At 44.9% G+C, this 20,277-nt stretch overlaps 1 protein-coding gene across 1 annotated transcript in view; it reads right to left on the bottom strand.

Annotated features, from left to right (window-relative positions):
- LOC144723968 (neurobeachin-like) overlaps positions 1–20,277 on the bottom strand; it is a 518,054-nt gene that overhangs the window by 322,683 nt on the left and 175,094 nt on the right. The window contains exon 8 of the mRNA XM_078602770.1: positions 9,448–9,594. Coding sequence (XP_078458896.1) covers positions 9,448–9,594 — 147 coding nt within the window. The remainder of the gene's footprint in view (positions 1–9,447; positions 9,595–20,277) is intronic.

The following is a 20,277-nucleotide window of genomic DNA, read 5'->3' as shown; positions in this document are numbered from 1 at the left end:
GGCGAGTATGTTAGCCACACGTCTAAAACTAGATAACTTAACAATATAATTGGTATTGGCCAAACATTACAAAGCAGAACCTTCCTGAAAGAGAGTCTTCAATCTCCAAGTAACTTTTCGTTATTATTATTCAGAACCTCTCATAGACAACTTTCTGGCAGTATAAATTAAAAACGGAGGCAATGACAACTCGGATAACACGGCTGGGCATTGCTTGCTAATCTGTTTTATTTACATGGTTATGCTTAAACTATTTGTTTAACTATTTATATTTTACCAGGTAAAGCCTACTTCAGCTATTAGCTCTTTTTCAGAAGCGACCTTGCCACAAATGGTAGCTCAACAAAACGGCTTATCACGTTGAAATGTATCGCAGTCAAATAACCTAAGCGCATGTTTATAAATGTATACAGTATTGTTTTCCTGTTGTATGTATGTTTAACTTCTTTCGCACCTGTACATAGCCAACCGTGCTAATCGGAGGTCCCTGTTGTAGAGCCGGGGGCATCCCAACAAGCTGCTTAATATTCCACTTTGCTGAGCACAATGCATTAGAGCCAGATTTTGCAGAACTCTCAGGGTGCCCATGGATTTTATGTGAAAATGAACCTTGGTTTTATAGAAAAGCATCAGCCACGACCGACGTGAGATGCCCGGCTTTGCTAATCAAAGAGTGGGTTTAATAGTGTGCTTCAGCAGATAAGCCTCCAACCATTTTTATTCATTCGTTGCATTAGCACATTGATCTTGTGGGGGTTTTAATGCATCGGCTGGCAGTGTATTCCATAACCTCGAGTAATTAAGCAACCTCTAAATATGGAACCAAATATAAATTGTCCCACGGCAGGCTTTCTTGTTGGCAGATGCCCCCTATGTAATTGATCAGCTCCGGGAAGCGTGCGCTCTTTCTGCCTTTATTGTCAATGGCAGCAGTTGCAGCACTAGAGAGCGCTATGGCATCTCACACGATTCTCACTTGATTGTTCCATTACATCTTTTTCGAAACACAACCTAACAACATCAAATAGCGCTAACTGCCGAACCGCCTCGTTTTCACCATGGCCTGCAAATATTGATCACGTCCGCTAAAGTACGATAATCATTACATTTACATCGATATTAATTCATACGGTTTGTATTAATAATAGCCAGCCCAATAGGACTGCGGAGGAGTGATAAACTATCCGAAGGTTGCGAGTCCCATGTGGGGCACGACTCAACTGATCATCCCTCTTTATATAATTTCATTTTAAGGTCACAATGTTCGTGATATACGTGTTGAGTTTTTGCTATTTGTGCTTTGTGCACCACTGCCAAAGCGGTATCACAAAATAGTTTATCTTCGCTTCGGCTTTGATGAAATCACCACCAGTTCTGTAGGACATCAAGAGTCGTTTTACATTGCGGAAACTGTGTTCCTGCCATTAGATTGTGACAATTCTACCATTGGCTCAGAGCCAGAAATAGAGAAGACAAATTAAGCAACGTTCATTTGGTTTTAGAAACACTTATGACTATTTCTTACATCAGATTAATTATTGTAATGATGAGCAATGGGACTGCACACAGCACTTAGCTACAAGAAAAATACTCAAGAAGACAAAACTAATTGAAGGAACTGTGACCAATGGGATGACAAACGACAAGATTGAGAGATTAAGTGAGGACCCATATAACAGTAAGATACCACAAGCAATAGCCATTAGAAGGGAAGGAGGCCTTCATTCAGCAGAGAACCACGGGAGGCAATGACAACTCAAATCCAATGGCTGAGTATTGCTTGTTATTCTTTTTTATTTTCCAAGAATACTCCACGTAGTTATGCTAAAACTATTCATTTAACAATTTTTTTTATTTTACCAGGTAAAGCCCACTGAGTTATTCGCTCTTTTTCAGAAGCGACCCTGCCACAAATCATAGCTCAACGAAGCAGCTTATTCTGTGGAATTTCAGAGCAGCCAAATAATCTAAACACGTTCAAAATTTTGGAGGCAAAAACCGGAGAACCCCGAGAGAAATCCACACGACCACGGGGAGTACACGCAAACTCCAAATATATAGGCGTCAGGGTTGGGATCGAACCCACGTCCTCCTGCATACCAAGCGAGGGAGAAAACATCTCACCACTGCAGCCACTGGAGTGCACCCACACGACCACAACTGTACAAGATGCAAAATAGGTTCCAGGTGTCACAACTGCTCTGTGAGGCTTGGAAGGTGGTGGAGGATGCTTTACAGGAGCACAAGACGTTCGTGGAGCATGGTGTCCATCGTAACGAGTGCATGTGTTCGACAGCAGTCAGCAACTTGCAGGAACATCCGTTTTTGTTGCCCGAGCCAGAGAAACAACATACAATTATACCTATGCCAATATGGTTGCTGAAAGTGTTGTTAAATGATAGAGACCATGAGCGCTCAGACAGCTACAGGCTTAGTGCGGCCTGGAAGCGTATTATTAAATAAGATGCATTACAATTCCTTATAAGGGAAACAAGCACTAACTGATTATTAATGTAGCATAATCACAATAGAACACATTCCAAATGATTACTAATCTACAACTCGCATCGTAACAATAGCCTTATTACTAATCAAGTATATAATTACAATAACCCCACCCTCAAATCTTTGCACCTGATGAGTTAATGATGACGTCACCATGCTGCTGCTCTATATAAGAACGGGAGACACAGCAGAGCCTCACCATTCTGGCGAATTGCCCGATGATGCTGGATGCAATTACCAGCGAAACGTCGTACTCAAATTGTAAATGTTGTGGTTTCACGCTTCAACACACCGGTGGGCTAAAGCAGTGAACTATTTGTCTTTTGTCAACGTGACACTTTTTTACTGATTGGCCGTGTCGGGTGGTGGAGGGTTACGACACATTTATAAATAACGCGATCTAAACCCAAAAATCGTTGATTATGAACAATATTGGTCGCGAAAGTCTACGTGTTAAACTGATATTTTATTTTCTTACCTATAAAAGGCATTTTTTGTCTGTCTGTGTGTGTGCGCACGCTTGCGAGGCATTTGGCTCTCAAATGGTGCAATTTACGTGAAAAAAAAATTGCCAGGTACCACGCTGTAAGCCCCGTGGTGATCAAGCGCTATTCCGTTTTCCCATCCGTCAACTTTTGAGTACTTTATTTAGCGATTGTGTGTGATATTTATTTATTTATTACGCGACTCGGGGAAACGGGGGTTGCCCCTAGCAACGCACACGCGTCATCGGTGGAGGGGGGGGGATTTCTCTTTCACCTTCAAATAAAATACAAGCAATGCTGAGGTAAATTCTTCAAAGTTTCATGCCCCCCCCACCCCAATGTGTGCACTTACTACTATAGGCTCGCTAGATACTAATATTATAGCGCTTACATAGCATTATTGTAGCGCGGGCGGGGGGATGGTGGGGGGGCGGGAGTAGCAGCCCAGCCCCCAGCCTGCCAAGGTGCCACCTCGGCCGGCTGGGCATTCTAGGCGAGACCGGGGGCTCTGCACGGGACTAGGCCTCACCACGGCAATGTTAAGTACAATTTTCTTGCTTCTTTCGCTAAACTCACGTTGATAGAAACCAATTATTTAAATAATCACCTTGCAAATATTACATTAATAGTGTTTGTGTGCAGACAACTAATATTTCTATTCCTTGCTTCTTTTGCTAAACTCATGTACATAGAAACCTATTATTTTAATAATCACCTTGGAAATATAAAAATATTTTAGTTTGTGTGCTGACAACTAATATTTCTAAATTTACTTGGTCAATATATTATTGTTTCTATGTCCTTGTGTGCATGTGAGTCCATGTGCGTGTCTGCCACCATGTGTGTCTATATCCGTGTGTGTGTGTATCAGTCGGTGTGTGCGAGTCGATGTGTGTGTGTGTGAGAGGCAAAAACAACCCCCTACCTCCTCGTGGTGCCGGACGGGCAACGTTGTCATGGACAGTGCCATGGGGGGAGGGCCAATTCCGATTGGCCTTTCCCCTCAGGGCGTTTGTAGCCACCACAGCGGCTAAATGGAGGCTCTGGATGGGTGTGAGGGGCTGGTACCCCTCCACCTTCAATAAATTACCACTAAACCACGTCTAAAATATCTAATTAATAAGCTTGTGCCGGAGGCCCCGGGGGGACAGGCGTCTATGTCTCCTGGCCAAACCCCATTTTGAAGAGCCAGGAGAATGACACCAGGACCTACCGTGGAGCTGATCTGCACTCTGACTATCGACTTGTCATCTGTAAGATGCGCCTGCCATTCTCCCACTCCGGTGGTGGGTGTACACCCAGGACCCCATTCCAACCTAAGGTGGCCTGGTCTCAGCTAGCTGATGGAAGTTGCAAGCGAGAATTTCATCATCGCTTGTGGCTGGGGTTGGCATCGTCCCACACTCCTCCAGATGTTGAGGGTAAATGTGCGAGGTTTAGGACTGTGACTCAGGCAGCTGCAATGGCTGCTTTGGGTATGTGGTCCAGACCTCCCCAGAGACCCTGGCTGACAGAGGAGATGTTCAGGCTGGCTGAGAAAAACCGACAGGCCCACTCTCATCGTCTACAGCATACTACATCAGAGAATGAGGAGGCTTACCGCAGCCTTCGCTCGGAGGTTCGGAAAGCCATGAGGCGCTGCAAGGATTGGTGGTGGTAGTGGGTTGCTGAGGAAATGGAGTCGGCCGCGGGTTGCTGAGGAGATGGAGTCTGCCTCAATGGCCCGCGATCACAAATCCCTATTTAACTCCATCAAAAAAGTAACCTGCAGCACCACACCTATTACCATCATTAGGGGAAAGAACGGTGATCCGATCTCCGACCCCCAGGAACAGGTTTGCAGATTTGCTGAGCATTTCTGTGAGGTCCTGGTGGTGGAGAAATCCGTCAGCAAGGAAGACAATATGGGACAAAGTAGGGATGACCCTGCTTAGGCTGCGTTACCTTAAATATTGGAGGAGGAAGTCACCCCCGTGGTAGTGGCTGGCTGACGTGCCATCTGTTGAGGAAGTACTGAAGGCGATCCAGAGTCTGAGACCAGGAAAGGCACCGGGCAGAGATGATCTCCCAAGCTAAATGCTGAGGGAGGGTGGCGTTTGTGCACAGACTGCCCTACATGACATCATAACAACAGTCTGGACCGCTGGACGGGTTCCGCAGGATTGGAAGGATGCCCTTGTGGTCCCCCTCTTTAAGAAGGGAGACCGCACAGACTGTAACAACTACAGGGGCATCTCACTCCTCAGTGTGCCGGGAAAGGTCCTAGCAAGGATTATTCAACATTGCCTTGCTAGGCACGCTGAGGAAAGGCTTGCGGAGCCCCAATGTGGCTTCAGGAAGGGGCGGTCCTGCACAGATGCCATATTTTCTGTCTGTCTCCTACAGCAGAGGTGTAGGGAATTCCAACAAGACCTACATCTCTGCTCTATTGACCTGGTCAAGGCATATGATACCATCAGTATGGGTTGTTCTTCGTGCTTTTGGAGTCCTTGACCCTCTGCTCATGATCATTAAGGACCTTCATGATGGTGAGCGGGCCCGGGTAAATCTATGTGGCTGGGAGCCAGAGCCATTCCCTGTACACCTTGGGGTGCGACAGGGATGTCCTCTGGGTCCCACATTATTTAACCTCTATTTTGACCACGTAGTTCGTGAAGCCTTCAATAGCTGTGCCAGAGGAATTTCCATTTGGTACAGATACAATGGGAGGCTGATCGATGCCCGGTTGCGGTCAAGGGATGGCTCCCTATTGCTTAACTACGTTATGTATGCCAATGATCTGGTAATTGCTGCTCACTCAGAGGAGGAGTTTGAGGTGCTGCTGCTGAACCTGGAGCTTGCCACCAAGAGGTGGGGCCTTACCATCAGCCTCACCAAAACTAAGCACCTGCCTGGGTATTTTGTACCATCAGACACACCACCTTCACAACTCCCAATTGGTGATAGGGCAGTTGTGGAGAGAGTAAGAGTTTCCCATACCTTGGCAGTGTGCTCATGACTGGCTCCGGTTTAACAGCAGAGGTCTCACTCCGAATCAGTCGAGCGGCATTATCTTTTCATCGGTTGTGCAACGCTGTGTGGAAGCTACCTGGTCTATCACTCCGCACGAAGCTTCAGGTCTTCTCGGCCATGGTCATTCGCTCCCTTCTCTACGCTTGCGAAACGTGGACCCCCCTAATGGAACATCTTAGCCGGTTAAAAATATTTCGGCTAGCCTGCCTACGATCAATACTGTTTAACCAGGCTGGATTGTGTGAGGAGCTCACAAATCCTTGAAAGATGTGGACAAAGTCCCATTGGTGAACTCCTCCGGCAGGCAAGGCTGCGCTGGTTGGGTCATATAGCCCGCATGCCCAAACAGCTTTTGTTCGGCCGGATCGAGGGGGCTAAATGGGCACGGCATGGGCTAGAAAAGAGATGGAGTGATGTGGTACAGGAGGACGTGGAGCTGAGTGGACTTGCCAATGACTGGTACCAGCGGTGTCAAGATCGACCTCTGTGGAGGAGGCTCGTTAAGGACACAAATGGGCAGTTGGAGGTAGTCGCCCTCCAACAACAACGGAGGGCGGAGGAGCGATGCTCACAACAATGAGCAGAGCGCCGGGTGGCTAAAGCACAGCAAGTTGGCACAGTAGCGGGCACAGATGGTGCATCAAACAGTCGTCTCAGTCAGTCGAACCGTGGCACCTGGGTCTGCCCCGTGACCTCCTGCCAGCGGGCGTTCGACACTTCACTTGGCCTCAAGGTGCACATAGCCTGGCACAAGCATCGTGGTGACGTCACCGCAACTTAGTGGCGAATGGCGGTTGTTGTTGTTGTGTGTACGTCGATATATGTGTGTAAATCCATTAGTGTGTATCTTAAGTCGATGTCTGTGTGTGAGTCCATATGTGTGTATGTAAGTCGATGTGTTTGTGTGTGTGGGTCAATGTCTGTAAGTGTGTGTAAGTCGATGTGTGTGTGTCTTTTTCGCCGGGGCAACGCCAGGAACATCCCGCTATTGGGCGATATATAATCGCGCCATTAAGTGTTCATGCAGAGTCCTATTCTGAATGTATAAATACTGGAATAATAATTGTCTCCACTTGTTCAATTAAAACAAATACAAATCACAGTTATAATACATTTTTATAATTAACCATTATGACAACTGACATATGATGGAGCACTCGGCTATCATCGCTACGACATGAGGTAGTGAATTTCGCACAGGTTCCATGAATTCCACAGGCTGAATAAGTATACAGCTTTATCGTTGTCAGCGACCACACGTGCTATATTCTACCACTCGTTAGCTTGATTAGAATTCATTGTTAATGTTTACCTGTCTATTTATGTATCTATCTATTTATTTTGTGTAGCTTCGGGAATATATTTGGCTCACTCGTGTATGTCTTATTAAACACGCTTTGCTGTAGACATTATAAACAGTGCACATAACCGATACACAACCCACGCATTTGTTACGTTTAAGGTCACCCCCCCTACCACTGTGTCAGTCAACTGTGGCAGCGAGCTACAGCTTGCTCTGGCACGATGGACTACCCGCCTTGCTTTGTGGGCCCCTCATTTGCAAGCCGGGCTTGCGCGAGCACTGCATTGAAGAGCAGGTGCGCACAGTTTAAAAACACAGGACAAGGCAGTGTGTTTAGTGTGTCGTCCTTCCCCCATTTGTCCGATTAGCACGGTTGGCTACGTATGATGCTAAAGAAGTTCAACACACATATGTACATTATACCATTCAATGTATAATTTGTTCAACATGCATAAATTACGTACATAATGTGTACGTAATGCAGAGTGTAGGAAGTGCCTAGTTTTGTTTCTAGACAGAGGTCACATTGACAACAGGTCGTGCAGTCAAAAGATAAAGAAGCATTCTTTTCCTACAGTTTGCGGTGCACCCAAGCAACTGAGCGAGCGAGTGCACGGCGAGGGGTTCCCCCCCGAGTGCGGTTTGACACGTTGGCAAATGAGGCTTTATCAGAGGTGGTTAACATGGCGTCACTTGTTTTGACGTTAATACAAGTGGATCGGCAATCCGTGCATGGCAAGGGGACGTATACGCGGTCAGAACGCAGCCTTGGTGCAATTGGTTAGAGTTTGCGTGCAGTACGAGCCAATTACGGCCTGGGAGGGATGGAGGGCGGGGGAGCAGAGAAAAGGAGAGTGCTGGGGAGAGAGATTAAAGAGAATTGGACAGGCACCTCAATGAGCAAGTACTGAGCAGATGGAGAGGAGAGGAAATAGGCAAGGATGAAGCACAGCCGAGGAAGACTGCGAGAGGCAGTTTAAGGGAGAGAACAGATGTAATGAGGGAAGGATGGAACAACACAGAAAGGGGAGGGGACAAAGGAGCCAATGAAAGAGACATGGAGGAGACGCACAGCTTGAGCAAGACGGAGACAGTGGGGAGTGATAATGTTGGACATTACAGAATTCTATGTTGGGTCAAGATCAAGAGGTCATGACGACCATCGCTGCGGATGTCACAACACCTCGGCATTAACTTCAGATCTTTGGCTGTTGTGCATTCAACACGCAATCCCCAACGTCTGCGCAATAGAGTTGGCTGTTGGCTTTACCCCGAGTTACTAATATGTGCATGCCCAGTACAATGCCTGCCTCAGTCACCTGCCTTCTTCCACAATGCACGCGTCCCCCCCAGCCACAACCTTCTCTTCCTCATCAAATCTGCAAACTAACTTTAAAGTTGGTCACACTATTAAGCAACTCCGATTAGCAAGGTTGCATATGTACAGTGCGAAAGAAAGTCAACATACATATCTACATACAGTTCTGCCATAAAATCACGAGCATCCTCTGAATTAACCACATTCAAAGGTCAAACATTTATTTTCCATTTGCTTTAAACACAGACGTGCAATATTAAACAATCCAACACCTCCTACTTCACCAGGTATGTTATATTGTTCTTCTGCAACATATTTGTCCATCCTACGTTCTGATTTTAGGGTTCGTATCACGACCGCCATGTGCGGCGTCTGCTGCCGCCTCTTTCTTTCGACGCAGGCTGCGGGCACACATTTGGTATCCGCACCGTTGTTACAGCTCGAGGCTGTCACGAATGCGGTCTGCACCAACTTCACAGGAAAGGCGGCGATGCTGCTCTGCGTTTTCCCAATTTAGTAATTTCCCGGATGTTCCTACGACTCGGCAAACATGTACCCCAATGCCGATACACAACGGCCTTCGCGTTTCGAATAACGCTTATGGTTAATACACCCCCAGTAATGACCAGGGCAGCCTGCCGGATTCGTGCCGCCAATCTCCGCTGGGCCGCGCCACCACCCCAAAGCAATATTCACGAAGGGGTCGCGGACGGACGACACAGCACGTGTTGCACTTAGACCTGGGAAGGGGGAGCTGAACGTTGAAGGAGCGAGGTCTGGGGGAGAAGGAGACAGGGTGAGGAGAAGGGGAGACGCGCGGTTACCTTGTACCCGGGCCCCAGCTGGTGGATGGCGAATATCTGTGCTGGGTTGAGCGCCTCGCTGAACACAAACACAGCGCCCAGCTGCCCGCAGAAGACCCGGTTCGCATCGGCCGTCTCTGATGATCCCAGGAAGCATTTGTCGAAGGTCTAGAAGCAAAGCACACATGGTAGGTACGAGCAGAAACGGAATCTTTATTTGAACTGCAGGAGAAGGAATCCGATGAGCTATGAAGCTCTTTTTACACAGATGTCCAGTAAAGGGCACGAGGTCAGCAAGTTACACCAACAAACAAACGATAGGAGTGTACCTCCTATCCGATTAGCATGGTTGGCTACATATGGTGCGAAAGACGTTCAACCTACATCCAAAATAGAGAAAAGGTAAGCAAGTCATGAATAATAATACAATATTGATCTGCATTTAAGCTTTCAATGTCACGAGTGGCAGAAGTCGCGTCCACAACGCTGATCAATGCTCAATGCGGTGCTAGCAAGGCGTTCGTATCGCCTTGTCTATTTCCGAGTTTTGTCGCGACGATGTACATTGAACTTCTTTTGCACCGTAGGTAGCCAACCGTGCTCAACGTGGCGCTGATGTTCCCCGCGCAAGTTAAAGATTGATCCTGCATGGCATCAATGCCACAACCCGCGACCCCTCTGAGACTGTTTTCGACATTCACCCAAGGGGGGCCGGTACCCCCAAAGGCTGAGAACCGCTGAGTTACAGCGAAGTTAAACTCGAGGGCCGGGGCCACAGGCCAGGTTAAGCTGACGTACAGAAAATATCCACTACGCCTTCAGTCTACAAAGACCCCCCATATAGCCTTAATGGACTGTTGGGGCAAGTGCTGTTAACGAGCACCTATGAAGGCCAGCACAGCACACGAGGTGGTGTGTGGCCGACATCACGTCTGGCCACCTTTATCTCCCTCGTGGCGATGTTGACACATCACACCATGTACTCATTTGAGGCCGAGTCGACCTCGGGGAGGCCCAGGTCCGATTCAGATAATTGTCACTGGTGTTGGCTGTGAGCAGGAATCGAACTCAGGTCACCGGGTTCGTAGCGCAGCGGGTCAACCATTACACTAACGCTCGGCTGCATTCTACAGACACACACACACGCCTGTGTACACTAGGAATGTCACAGGGTCTCATTTTCCCTATACATTCTCTATTCGTGGTAGCTGTCCTGGGAGATCTGTTTATCAGTTGCGTAATAATACGCCACTCGATACAACGCACGTACTCTACATGTATACTTTTCCCCTTTTGCGGTGTCGTGAGATAGTCTTCACCGTGATACAAGCGCAATGTCGAGTATCGGAGGTGGTAACCCTGGTGCACGTGCACACTTACACATGCACAACCACACATAATAAGAGACTTAAAATGATTGGAGCAACAGAAGTGCCCTCCTATTCCTTGTCATGGACTACAAACGTGTACAAATATTCGCCATTGTAACTGTTAAAGTTCTGCATTCGTCTGCGTTAATGCACTCTTGAGCTTAAGCCTTTGACTGGTGGTTAACACTGATGGCTCTACGCCATCAATGGAGATGAGCACCGTCAAATAACGATCATTGGAGCCGGTGGACTCTTTGACCCGTCTTAGAGACTGTGATTCTCAAAAGCGTAAGTTCTAATATAATGGAATATTGATGTTTGGGCCTCAACAATTGTCTCTCGGGGAGCAAAAAGTGCCCCAGATTGTTTTAACAATGAAAAACTTGGCGGAAATATTTAACCACTTATTCCCATGTAGCATAACACGTAGACAATGGTGCACAATAGCGAGAGAGAATAAGAGCACAGAGTTGTTATAGCAAGCAAGTCTTCGAAGAGATTTTCAGCCTGGAAGTTCCGCAAGAGTAAAACTAAAAAAAACTTTTTTTGTTTCCTAAAGTGCACGTACGATCGTGAAGTTGGCTTTCCTGCAAGAAAAGTAACATCGATGTCCCTGTCCAGTTTCAACGCTTGCACTTGACAAGACGTTTATCGTACATGCACATATAGCAGTGAAGTGTCAGCATGATTAAGCACTGTTTACAACTGCATGTCAGTGCTATGAAGCTAATCTCCTAAATTTACCCACTGAGCTAAGTATTGAACAAATGAATAAACTTTGCTATATGATGAGAGACGCAACTGCTACAATTTTGTATAAAAAAAAAATGTCTGAAATATTTTAGGGCAGATCCGAGGTTTTGGGGCAACGGTCCTTCTTCACACCACAAGAAGAGGTCACCTCTCTGGCCTCCGTATGCGCTGAAGGGAGGGTTGCTGCCCGAAATGTTGTCTATGACAGACTTTTTATTTTTAAGGCAGTGTTATTTATGAACGTGTTGCGTTTTTTTTAGTTTTTGCTATCTGTGCTTTGTGGACCACTGCCAATGCAATAATCACCAAATAATGTGTAGGTTTTGTACCAGAAGAGTGTAAAAGCAAATTTGAAGTTCGGACTCCGAACTTGGAAAGTCAAGAACTGCAGACGAAAATCAGGAAAAGGAAGACTGCAACGGGGTGGGGCCCTGCGTGCTGGAAGGAAAATGGGCAGGTTGGCATCGGCAGACATTTGAGTGGTGTGCAGAGGTGAAGGGCAACAGTGAAAAAAATCTGGCAAAAGAGTGGCGGAGGAGGCTATGGCCCAGTCGTGATGGCATCAAAAGGCACCAGCCACAACACATTCTTGGCCATGATCCTATGAAGTGGAGGTTTTTTTTTAGAAAGTGGCAGAAATGCAAAAAAATGTTTTCCCTAATAGAGATATTACAAGTAGGGCTTCTAAGATGATATTGGACGGAATTGGCTCAATCAGTAGTTGCTCAGACCTTATCACAATAACTGACTTTTACTAAATGTAATCAATTATCAGGACAATCATTTAGATAATTTATCCTAAAGTTTAGGTTTTCACAGTTCTGCTGGATAACTCTCTGATGCGTTTTCGGATTGCGCCGCTTGTCGTTGTGCGTAATGTCGTTCCTGAAAACTTCTGCAGACCCTGAAGGAGCTCGTGCAGCGAAACGTCGGACATCACGCTGAATAACACTCACGGTACAACCTGACAACACGTCGCAGTGCACTGCAATTTGCGTGCTCCCATGCCCTCGCTTTCCTCTTGCTAATTCGCGGTGACAAGTAATTTAATGTCGAGCTGAGGGATTTGCCCAACTTCAACGACGACTATACATGATGTGCAGCCCATGTAAAAAAATTCAGGGCGATTTTTATTACTTTATCTGATTATGTATTCGCATTAAGACCAACAACACTCTGCACGTGTAAGTAAAAAAAAAGCAAACACAAGCAGTTGAAAACAAACAGTGCAATGTTAGTTTGGAGCTGCCATTTCGTAAACCCGCATGGTTTATAGAATGAGGCTTTTGGCCAGATGCAGTAACCGCAGGACGTAATCCCCAATGACACTGCGCAAGGGCCGCAACCACAAGCCCTGGATTATCCAAACATGTGAAAACACTAATTAACTGTGGGCTTTTAAATCTCCCTCGGGATAACAGCGTGGTTTACTTTGCTTTTAAAAAGTTTTGCTTTAAAAGTCGGAGGAGATCCTCATGGGTGAGACTTTGATGGTGGCTATAAGATCTGATATGTTTAATATGTTTATGTAAATGAACTACACCACAGCTATATATATGTGTGGTTAATGCAGACTTGATTCCTTGAAAAAGGTTTCTATTTGGTGTTTGCACGTCTTTAACGCCCGTTTTATTGCCAGAAAGGGTAAAATTTATTCTTATTTTTTTTTATACTTGATCCATTTTGTAGCCGCTCACCCCGAACTATAAATGCTTTGATACACATTTCGATCGGATCATTGGGGTTTATTAGTAATAAATCGGCATTTTGCGACCCCCACTGCAATAGTGTAGCATATTATTACGTGCCAGGGAGTCTATGAGATGATAGGACAATAGTCTGAGTCGATAATTGGCAATAAGTAACGGCAAAGCAGTTATAAGTGACTCACAGAATTGTGCGCAGTTGCGTATACAGTACACGATTTCCCTGAAGGCAAACACCTTCAGCGAGCGCGATGCCGATCACACAACGCGGTTCGAATTCGACCCTCGATCGATGGCTGCGCCATCGCCGCACACGCGTCGAATAAAAAGCAAAGGGACAAAGTCCTTACTTACTAACAGCACCTATCAATTTGCATTGCTGGAGGGGTTGCCCCCCCTACCTGAAAATCCTGGGTTCGCCATTGCTCTGATAGTGGCATTGTCTTCGTGCTGTTCGCCTTTTGCCGTTCTCTGGTCTGACACTGGTGAGACTAGGCCCTAACTAAGGCTGTCTAGTGTAGGCCAATCACTTTCAAAGACAATGGATATATGAAATAATGATCAGCGGATGTTTGCATGTTTACTGCAAGTACGTGTGGATTCTAGATTTGAAGCTTTCGTGACTGCAAGGAATCATCTTCTCAGGTTTTTTCGGTAAAGTCACGTAGAAAGTAAAATAAAATAAAAACAAAAATCACGACGTTTCGGAGGCAACACAAGTCTCCGTCATCAGGTGGGACCGTCACAGCCAGATTAGCTGTATCAAGTGAGGCAATGATTCAAGATGCAATCCCTTAAAAGCGAGTTGAGGGGGGAGGGAGAGGGAGGGGGGAGGGAGAGGGAGGGGGGAGCTCATCAGACTATGGTAGCCAATGAAAGGAACGTATCGGGAGGGAGGGGGGGCGAGGCCAAAAGGGTGGGCGATGGACGTGGAAGCGCTTGTGCGCAAGCGGCCAATTACTGCACACGCCAACACATGCAGACTTGATTCCTTGCAAAAGGTTTCTATTTCGTATTTGAACATCTTAACACCTGCTTTATTTACAGAAAGGGCAAAATCCATTTTTATTTTTTCATACTTTGATAATGGGAAAAAACGTCCCATTTTGTAGCAATATTGAAATTGTAATGGATAAGCATTAATACATTTCTTGAATTAAGCATGGATATTGTATGCATTTGGTATATATATATTTTTTAAAAGATGACGGAAGGAAATTCAAAGCCGAGGTGTACTAGGAATGAAGCAGAAAGAGAAGGGTGCTGATCTGCTGGGTGGGTGCACACAGCGTGGCTGAAACAGTCTGTCTGGCAGACAGAGGCCCTCGACATGCAAGTTAGAATCAACGAGTGCAGTTCATGGGAACAGTAACCATGGAAGTCGAGAAAGGACAGTGATAAGGAGATGACTGATTAATTACCGTGGGCAAGTGGCTGGAGTGATTCAGTGAGTCCTGGATCATCAATCACCCTGGACTGCTTGAAGTTGAATTATATCGAGTAGAGTGTGAGGTAGTCACTAAGTACACTCCACCCCAGACATGAAAACAGGATCCCAACTTTGACTAAATGTATGATTTTCATAGCATTAGAAATTTCCAGAGTAAAAAAAAAGAAGGCTTTGGCACAGGAAAGAAGACAACTTCTTTGATGCCTTCTTAGCCAGATTAGTGATACAGCTATACTTTGTGACAAAAACGATATAGTGACAGCTTGTACAAGTCAATCTCCTTGGTTTTCTGCAAGTATTTTTAAATATATATGAATATATACCCGGCATGAGTGTTCCAGTGTACCGTTCCACTTCTAAACATATCTTTGACAGACAGGACAGAGTGTACTTTTCACATTTTTACAGGATTATTGACTCATAGTTATGAAAGCCTCCAGTGGAAGATTACAGAAGGGTCCAAAAACTGAGGTCGTGATGGGTTTCTTTTTTTCATTCCTGTTGCTCTGTGCCCCCGGTACAATGTCCGTGCTGCTTTAATGTGCACTGATGCCTACTTTACTGAGGGCGATATTGCCACTTAAAATAAAGGATTGATTGATTGTCAGAGCACAGAACTTTGGTTATGAGTTCTGAGACTATTTCTGTGCAGAGGAGTCAAAGGAATGACATTGAAATGTCAAGTCGAAAACTCAAAACGTCTCCGCAATAATTAAGCTTCTGCAAAACACACAGTCACACCCTGATAAACAGCCTCTGAGACTACAAATCGTGAAAGTAATAAACTCTTTAAAATGGAGCGTCGTTTGTCATGCTGTACTCAAATTGTATTTTATTTTTGACTGAGACAACTACGAAACATCTAAGGGCGAGAAGTCAATGGCAGATGAACCTATACGCAGACTGGTCCCTGCCATAGGAATGTCGAATATCTGACACTAAACCTGGGGCTGGTAATAGTGAAGAGCACTGCCGCCTCACTTCCTTGAGCCAGGGGACACTCCCCTTGCCCTGAATGTAAAAGAGCAGCACTGCAGTAGCTTTGCTCAGGCCACTGCTAGCAGAAAAGGCCCTCAAGAGAGGATTTGGCCTCCTCTTCTACGCGGACCGAAATGTATGACTGTAAATGCCGTGAATCACAAACGCTATCAATTGTAATGAAGGCCCTTTCAACCGCTTGCTTTGTTATGCAGTGACACTAATTGCTGGTGACGATTAGGTAAGTGAAAGGATGTTCCCTGTACCTGCACTCAAACTCTTCGTGACGTACCTTTACCAAACGCATGTACCGTACATGATAATAACCTTCCCTAATCAAGCAACATTAAGCATATCACTCAGCCGAGACAAACACTGGCCAGAAAAGCACTTAATCAATTAAGCGATGATTGCATGAATCACACGTTAACAGGGAAAGGCCTGACCATAATGGGCATTTATATTCGTCGTTGCTGAAGTTTACAAATCACCAACTGTCATGGCAAGATTCACGTGTTGAAAAATGTTCCCTTTATATATCTGCTTTTTGGAAAAATGCGGCAATGTCTCCAGGAACAGCAATGTGGCAGACTGCTACAACAATGTGTTCGGCGATTTAATGAAACAAAAATGTGAATCTAGCTCTAAAAGTTTAACCTTCACCAGTGGGTGATGTGACACCACGCTGTAAGTATCTACAACACTACCCCAGCCAGGAAATAAATAAGGAAAATAGTAACTGCAGTCGTTGAAAGGGGAACGGGTATGTGGTTCAATGTGGAAAAAATGAAGTAACCTTTAGTCGTTATACCGATATGTCCTCTGGACCAAATACTTGTTAAAAAATTCAAATCCTGAGTTTTAGCTTCATGGTGTGGCCATAAAACAAACAACGGGGAATATGGCTCTCGCCTAATTAATGGGAACCCAATGGAATTTGTTAGAACAAGATAAACCATTAATGAGACTGATAAGCTGAGGCAGGGTTTGTATTATTTAATCAAATTCTAAGACAGTGATTCGCAAGACCCTAAAACTATTTTTTTTAATAGCTCTTTTTCAGAAGTAATCTGGCCACAAACGATAGCTCAACGAAGTGGCTAATCAAGTGGACATCAATAGCAGCCAAACACTTTCAACGCATGTTGATTCTAAATGTGGAGGGAAAAACCGGAGGACCCGGAGAAAAATCCATGCTACCACGGGGAGAGAGAACATGCCAACTCTGAATATACAGGCGCCAGGGGTCGGGATTGAACCCACGACGTTCTACATACCAGGCGAGGGAGTTAACTTCTCGCAATCATGCAACCCACTCGCCCACGTGGTTCAACTAACCGAATGTAATTTTATTTTGGTAATGATACAGATAGTTTACCTATTTGATTAACTATTGCTTTCTTAAATCAATTACAACAATTTCTGTAAATGATGAGAAGCTTAGACAGAAAAGTGCATGTAGGCTAGAAAGAACCAAGGGTAGTAACACAAGAGTGATCAGTCTGGCAAGGATGCCAATGGGTTATCATTGTTCTGCTGCTATCAGAAATAATATGGCCACAACAAATTGAATCACGGTGCTCGCAAAAGAAACGCTGAGAATTTAAATATGCAGGATATTCCGCATGGTAGTCACGTGACATGCGAGGAGTGATGGGAGAATCGGGCCAACGGGGCACATCCGAGCCTCTTTCTCGAAATTCACCGTGTGCGCGCGTCATTATTTTTATTCCATAAGTGGCCAAGACAGCAAGAGGTCAGCAACTTAGAGGAAGACCCCGAGATGCTAAGGCACTGCAGGAGCAGGGTTTGGAGATGAGCTTTTGTTGAAATTGGCATGAGGAAGGAAGTGATGGCAGGGTGTGTTGGCTCTGATGCATTGCTCCCAGTCGTGAATGTGTTCATAGTTTTCAGAGTGCACAGTCTGGAGAGCAGGCTCAGTAAATTTCCCATAACCCAGGCTGTACAATGAGCCTATATTCTAAAATGTATAGAGTATGTATCTTATAACTATAATAATATGACCTACTTCTATGCCTGCCATTTTGGCTGAGTACATGCCAGCATATGAAAAAATTTAATTTCAAGAATTAAAATGAATTGGGTCAATAGGGCTCCCATTCATTATGTGATCCGTTTAATTCCATTTAATTCCTATCACACTGGATCACTACGTCCTGATTTCTGACAGCCCTGTGCGCAGTGTTTGAATGGCACTTCGGGTGGCATTATAAGGAAAATGTGTCCTTGCACGTGAGGTTGGAGCACACGGCTCACTGTGCACAGGGGCCCTGAGGTAAACGTGGGGATTTTTCAAACATTTTCCTCCGTGCGGGATCGGAGGGGGAATATAACCTAACCTCACTGGCAGGCGTGAGGCAGAATTACGACCTTGTTTAAATACAATGCACCAAAAAAACCATCACCGGTCGGGAAGCGTGTGATGTCACTGGATACAGAGTCAATCCGTCCATTTTACAATTCCGCGAGGGCGGATGGTCGTCACAAAGTTGAGAGTTTAAACTCCGATGGGAGGTCGACGTGGAAAAATGCTTGGCGGGAAGTCGACGACGGATGTCCGACAGAGAGAAGGGCCATCACGATGTCAAGCTACAATTTCCACCGCTGGCTCAGGAGCGATGGCCCCACACTCATTTGACATTTATATTATACACACACGTTGCATAATTCTACGTATACCATGGCATTAAAAAAAGAAGAGTGATCCTCATGAGCTAATTAAACCCTCTAGGCCCACTGGGACAAACAATAGCCCTAGTTGGCTTCCACCAGCTGCTCCCACCACAAGGGTTTCTTTCACGGTCACTCCAGAAATTTTTAATTTTCTCAAATCCATCTCATTAGGACCACGTATGCCATAGCCTTTCCTGGTCTACGCTAGGAAGAGAGTCAGGGGGTGAATATGTCTCCATGCTCAAGTAAGCGTGGGACAGCATTCATGATCCGTTGGTGCCGAATAGCCAGGAATGGAAATTCCACATTCCGATAGCATGGTACAACTTATCTATTGCAGAACTACCGTGAAAATATTTATATTACAAAAAAATCACGAAGAGTTTTGTTGCTCAAATTTACACGTGGCCGCGATTATATATCTGCATGTGTCCTTGAGCCACAATCCTGGGCAAGGTTTAGTTCCTATATAGGGCAACCACTGATAAATATATTCAAAGTATTCGCAGTGCCACTCTGGAAGCATCTGGCAGTGGCTCACCCCCTCCCTCCTTCCACTGGACCACCACGATACAAATCGGGCAAAAAAGCGTCCTCAAGGCTGCAAAGCCCGTACCACCGGACCACCCCCTCTTTTCCAACCTCTCATATTCAACGTTTTTTTTTTGGTATGTCCACGTACAAAATCACATGTATCCCTTAATTTTACTCGAGGTGCACAATAGTCAGCGTTTGCCAACGTGAAACACTCGAGACCCAAGTCCTGAAAATAGCACAGAAGTCGTATGTAATGTAACAACGTAGAGCCAGACGGTGGCAAAGTGCATTAGATAAGCATGCATATTCACATCCATTTTCATTAGCTCGCTAGCTTATGTCGTTTGGATGGATTCTGTTCATATTAGTGCTGGTTTAGAGCAACTGAGAAGTAGAGATGACTTTGTCGCTATGTACTCTGCATTAACCAAATAAAATGAGTTGGGGTGGCGCACATCTTCTGTAGTAGCCCTGAGCAGTGGCGTCACTAGGGTTGCAGTCACCCAGTGTGGTGACTCATGGTGTCACCCTCCATGGACATCTGCCCATACTAGACCATACAGAATCCTTAGTAATGTTTTTTGTACTAATGTTAATCGTAAATCGTAATTCCCATATATCACTGAATGCAATGGCAATGGTAGTGACGTAAACAACCAACAAAATAAAAATTACATCTTTAAATTACAATATCATACGTACAGCCTAAATGTTTTTACTTTTACGTAGTTTAACGTGGTTAAAGGGAAAATTCGGTAAGAAAACAATATAATTCGAAGTAAAAAACGTAAAAACATTTAAGAACTACGTTAAAATCAGATATATATTTGCAAGACAGTGATGTTTTTAAAGAAAATTTAAAAAGACTAAAATAAAAAAATGAATTTAAGATTTAAGTTATATTTCTCAACATGTATCAAGAAATGTAGCAATTCCCCCCACTTCATGTTTTCAATTGTCAATTTCTCTATTTAGTTATCAAATAGTTATATAATCAAAAATTGTTCTACGTGTAAGTTTATTAATAATTTTAATCATAGACTAATACGTGATATAGTTGTAAATTGCTTAAATGTAATGTTTCTTAGATTATATGAATACCAACAACATTCTTCTTGGTTCTTTCGGTAAAGTCACGTAGAAGGGAAGTAATAAAATAATAAAAATAAAACATAATAAAATGAAATAATTCTCACGACGTTTCGGCTACAACGCAAGCAGCCGTCTTCAGGTGAAGAATGAGACACTACCAAGCTAGGAGCTTATATCTAAACTGGGTTGGAGGTGGAAGAGCGCCTTAACAAAAAGAATGTGCATATGAAGAGGAATTTTGCATATTCATGGCAAATGCGTAGGAGGTGGG

The sequence above is a fragment of the Lampetra planeri genome, chromosome 19 (genome assembly GCF_965212315.1).
Source record: "Lampetra planeri chromosome 19, kcLamPlan1.2.h2, whole genome shotgun sequence".
Taxonomy (NCBI): domain Eukaryota; kingdom Metazoa; phylum Chordata; class Hyperoartia; order Petromyzontiformes; family Petromyzontidae; genus Lampetra; species Lampetra planeri.
This window is presented reverse-complemented; position numbering and strand designations above follow the sequence as displayed.